The sequence below is a fragment of the Chaetura pelagica genome, unplaced genomic scaffold (assembly GCF_000747805.2).
Source record: "Chaetura pelagica isolate M959 unplaced genomic scaffold, ChaPel_1.0 scaffold269, whole genome shotgun sequence".
Classification (NCBI taxonomy): domain Eukaryota; kingdom Metazoa; phylum Chordata; class Aves; order Apodiformes; family Apodidae; genus Chaetura; species Chaetura pelagica.
Genome location: NW_009954705.1, coordinates 1,060,999 through 1,066,177, shown reverse-complemented (window position 1 = coordinate 1,066,177; position 5,179 = coordinate 1,060,999). Strand labels below are relative to the sequence as shown.

Genomic DNA, 5,179 nt, shown 5'->3' with positions numbered 1-5,179 from the left:
GCTGTCCGGGGCTCGGCCGGAGGGCACATCCACCCCGGTCCTGCGTGGGCACCCGGGTCCGGATAACGGGAACAGAGAGCACAGCTGCTCGCTTGCGGAACTCCCCACACAGACACCGCTCCGTGCTGCCGGCACCCGCGGAGAACGAGAGGAGGGAGAAGAGGCGCTGGGCGCACTCCGTTCCTCTCTGCACCCCGTCCCTCTGCCCCGTTCCGGCGGCAACACCCGCCGTCACGCCCCGCGCGGAGGCCCCGCTCCCTGCCCCGGCCCGGGTCCCGCACCTCCCGCTTCCCGGCACCGCCGGGCACGAGTGCGCAGGGAAGTCCCGCGGGATGCGGGGACCGGCAGGGAAACGGCTCATTTCTCCGGTCCCCGCAGGACCCCTCGGCGTGGGGCTGCCCGGAGCTTGTTGATTTAGCGGGTGAATAAGCGATGCTAACAAATTATAAGAACAAGAAATTAATAGTGATACATTTTCATCCCCGATCTTTCCATTTAATACGCGGGGGGAAAAGGCAAACGCACCCGCCGACTCCCGTCGAAATGTGGAGATTTCTCCCTACGGTAACCGGCCCGCCTCAAACCCGGTGGGCTTCTGAATTAGGGGAAAGGAAAGCTTTGGGAACAGTGTAGCCCCCCTGCCTCTGGCTTGTACAGAGGCTGTTCCTGTCTGCGGTCGCATTTCTCCCTGAAATCTACGGAAGTTTTGTCGAGATGCTGTTGATGACTGAGCCTAGAAATCAATGTACGTGCACGAATAAATGCTGAAAAATACAGAACGAACGAAAACGAATGCGAGTAAAAACTCAGTCTCACAACGATTTAGGAAGGATTTCCCAATGTCCTTCCCCTGAAAGCCATAATAGGTTATGGGTTTTTTGTTCTGTTTTGAAGGGACTGGTAATTTAAAGCCCTTTCGGCAGGATCTGCCTCCCGGGCAGGGGCAGCTCTCCCCGCTGAGAAGCAGCCAGGCTCCTTGGGGGGTTTGGTTCAGCCTCAGCGCCAGGGATTCCCGCTGCCCAGGGGCTGAACCCTAGGGCTCCGAGCCGCAGGGATGCAAAGGGTTAACAGCTCCTGAATGCACACCAAGCCCAAAGCTACTGGGAAAGAATATCCAAAAAAATAACCAGTTTTTTTTGTGTGTGTTTTTTTTTTTTTTTTTCCAGCCGCTGGACCTTATTGAATGTCATTGAAGAAAGTTTTGAATGCCAGATAAAGAGAGGCGAATTAAAGTGTGTGACAGCAGAGGATAAGCAAACACAAAGAGAACTCTGTCACACTTTGGGCAAAATCCGTGGGCTTTTTACCAAGCCTCTTCGCTATGATTGAATTAAGTAATAGGAAAACATTTTCTTTCAGTTTAGAGCCATTAGACAAAAACTTCAAAGCGAATAACACTTTTTAATGTGAAGCTCAACAATGGAATCTGTTCTGTGCTGAAATGTTTAAATGGTTTGTTGTGCAACTGTGGGCTGAGCTAACCCAGACTGCAGCAGAACAGCATCCTTCAGGCCGTCTCAGGAGCGCTTGAAGCTAGCACAGACCTTTCATCCCAGGGCTTTAAACTGCCCTCCCGTGCCTTTTTTTCCGCTTCCTCTCCCCGAATTCCCCAATTTTTGAAACATTTATTTTTATTTTTAACAGAGGGATTCGCCTCGTGTGTTTGCCCGCTCGCAGCCACCGCCGCTGAACGCGAACGGCACCGGGAGCGGGGACAGGGACAGGACGGTGGCGGCCGCGGGACGCGCTGCAGGAGGCTCGGGGGGACGCGGGGGCCAAAGCCCCTCCCGGGGCTCCCCTGGGCTGCCCCGGCCCCGCGGGGGGTCCTGCCGGGACGGGGTCCTCGGTGCCTCCGGCGCTCGGACGGAGAGAAACGCCTGGAGGTCAATGCAACCCCCGCGTCCGGGTCCCTGCACTGGCTGTCAGGCTCCGCGGAGAAGGGGAAGGGGAGACGTTAGGGTGCGCATCAGCTGGGGGGACCCTCAGCGAGGGGGGTGTCAGGTACCGTTGCCAGGGATAAAAGGGAGAGAGGGCAAAAGAGGTAGCAGGGGCTGAGGCGTCTTCCCCCTGCGGGCTGGGGGGCTGTGCCACCGCCCCCTGCCCAGGGGAGAAGGTGCGGAGGTGTCACACTGCCACTGCCTGGGGACAGCAGTACGGACACTGTCTGGGGAGAGGTCCTTCAGCCTTTTCAGGGAGCAGCCCGTCTCCTTTCGGGAGGAGGCCCTCCCTCTCTGGGGCAGCTGCCATTAATAACTGGGGACGGGACGTGACATACACCCCGAGTCCCTAGGGAGAGGACGAAGAGATGCACTAGCTCAGGAGCAGAGGAAGGTGAGGACGGGATCCTCCTGGGGTGGGACAGAATCGCTGTTTCCGAGGACACCACGTCCTCAGTAGCTGAGAAGGGATTTGTGAGTGACTGTAATTAATATTCCCCAGCCTAACCCCAGAAATTATTTTCTAATGGCAAATAAACAAATGTAAATCAAAGCCAATACTGAATCATGAGCCACAGACTGTGTGGTGGGTGGTCCAACAAAGGTGCCTTTTCACACTGAACAAACACACCCCGGATCTAGCCCATAAGGTACCTGTGCATCCCTTTAATTAACTTGTTCACAGAATGAATCTGTTTACTTGTGCAACCAGAAATATATTTTTTAAAACCCACTTGTTTATTAGCAAAATTGATTTTTTGTAGCTGCTGTACTTTCCTCATTAGCCTCTTGCTCCATTGAACAGGACTAACCACATGAACAGATATCCAAAACCTGTTATTTTCAGCTCCTGACTCAAACTATACTCTGTGCAGAATGAGTGTTTCCTCACGGGCTTATCTTGCACACTGACATAACAGTGCCTGTGTGATCAGCCAGCTTTGCAGTGCTTATTTCAACAGCATCTCAGAGGAGAGGCAGAGCAAGCTCCATTCTGCTGATGGACTACCAAGGTGAAGTGATGAAGGCTGATGGCTCTCTGAGACCACCAGAAAACTATGCTTGTGTAGTGCTTGTACCACTCTATGTTTACATGAAGCTCAGGGTCTGAAAGCTGCAGGGTACATTTTGTGCACTGATTTTGGTCAACTGCTGAAAGTCCTTGGCACCCTCAAAGCCAGGGCTCAGGGGAGGGAAGCAGTCAGTGAGACAGTGAGAAGAACACAAGTATTGACCATCTGCAGAAAAAAAATACAACTTTTTATAAACTGTTCAGTGATCTACTTTGCACTGCCAGTGAACAGTCAGCGAAGCAGAAGCAAAACCCAGTCTAAGCACAGGACACATCACGTCAGACCAGAAGCCCATCTACAGCCATAGCTTCTCTGCTGCAGTGGCTGTAGTGGAAATCTAAGGAAGCCTATGGGAAAGGGGCAAGTGAAAGGTGATCCTTTCCTGGTTTACTGCTGGCCTTTGGGGATCTGTAATGCAAGAACTTCCAGAAACATAGATGATCTGTTTGTGTTTAATTACAGTTCACACAAAATAAAGGCAACACCACAACTTGCTTTGTCATGAAGCTACTCTAAATTTTCTTTCAGTTCATCTTATCTGTAATTTCCTTCTGAATTCATCATTGTATAGATTTGGTAGCACTGCCAGCAATGGCCTTTGCCATGCAGCCATGCTACATTTCCATCCTGGTTCATCCAGTTCCATCTAGTTTTGTCACAAACTATCACAGCAAGAATTAATCTATGCCAGTAAAATCTGCACCACAGGAGGGTTAAACCAAAGCTTCTTGTTTCCAGGACCTGTATTTTTTTCCTTTGGTCGCTTTCAACAGCAGATATATAGGGTAGACATTTGCCATTTAGTTTTTCCTCAGGCCTGTTGCTTGCTAACAGGGTGGGTCTGTCAGAGAATCCTAGAGTCACCTTCCAAGAAGACAGTTTGCTACTACGTTTTCCCTCTGTGATTTTGCCTTTCTCTTAAAAAGTGTCAAAGAAGTAGTTGGACATAAATGGTGAAAAAGTAACAGAAAAAGTAACATATGAAATACGCAATTTAAAATAGATTTTTGCTTTTAGAGAAGGACTGCATTTCAAATTGGTGATGACCTTGTAAGACATAGGATACACAGGATGGAGAAGTCCTGGAGAGCAATGAACACAAGGAATTGCAAAAAGGAGATGGATATGAGAAGATATTTTAGTCAAGGAAGCTTCTCAAGATTAAACTCTTTGCTTAGAAGAATATCAGGACTTTAACTTCCTGGTTCCCAACACACAGAAGACATTTCCTAAAGGATTTTGCAATGCTGCTATACAGCCACATGCAGAAACACACCATGAGTGTTGCCAAAGGAGGAGGATGATAAATTGGGCAGGGTGTTCTGCTTTGGATCTGTCCTGGTTTGAGCTCAAACCAGGACAGGATCAATGGTTGGTAGGTTGTGCACAGTGAGTGGTAGTGGTTGTGAGAAAGGAAGGAGGTTTGCCTGCCTGCTGCAGGGCTTACTGGGCATTGCTGGTGGTGTAGAGACAGAGCCTGAAAGTTGCAGATGGGAACTATGTAGCTTGGTTCCTTCTTTGATGTTGGAGAATGCATGTTCCTTAAATGTTTATCACACTTGAATGTGAAATTATCATCGTAGATGTTTACTCAGCTTGTGTAAAGCAGACTTCACCAAGGTGTGTTAATTCACTTAGCTTGCCAGTCCTGGCACCAGACTGAGAAGAGGAACACTGAACAGACAAGACAGTGCTCTTTTTATTACATTTTGAAGCCTCAAGCAACTCTTTTGAATACAGTGGAATATGCAGAACATGTAGGGATACATGTGCTTGTGTTTGCATATATGGGTATGGACTTGTGTATTGTATTATTAAGTATATCTATCAGTATATCAAATGTATAGGATGGAAGTGTACAGCCATACACCACCATATTGTAGCAATTTATTATTAAAAATGTCCTGGAAGCTGAGTACAGGCAGAGCACAAAAAAACCAGCAGAATATTTTTTAGAAACTCAAAACCGATAGTGATATCCAAGCCAGTGTATGACCAATGTATGATAGCACTGCACTAGTGTGTTTCACATGCAAGCAGAGCCTGCCAATCTCATTTTTCCACTTCTTGTAAATATAATGGCCCAACACAACAAAATTTGGATTTGTAGGCCTAATAACCTGTCCTGGGTTACTAAAAGACCCTGGGAGTCTCCTACTAGATATGTGA

General features: G+C 48.8%; 1 protein-coding gene across 1 annotated transcript in view; it reads right to left on the bottom strand.

Annotated features, from left to right (window-relative positions):
* Positions 1-361, bottom strand: part of GSX1 (GS homeobox 1) — a 2,293-nt gene extending 1,932 nt beyond the window's left edge. The window contains exon 1 of the mRNA XM_010005651.1: positions 34-361. Within this exon, the coding sequence (XP_010003953.1) occupies positions 34-361 (328 nt within the window). The remainder of the gene's footprint in view (positions 1-33) is intronic.
* Positions 362-5,179: the final 4,818 nt, after the last annotated feature.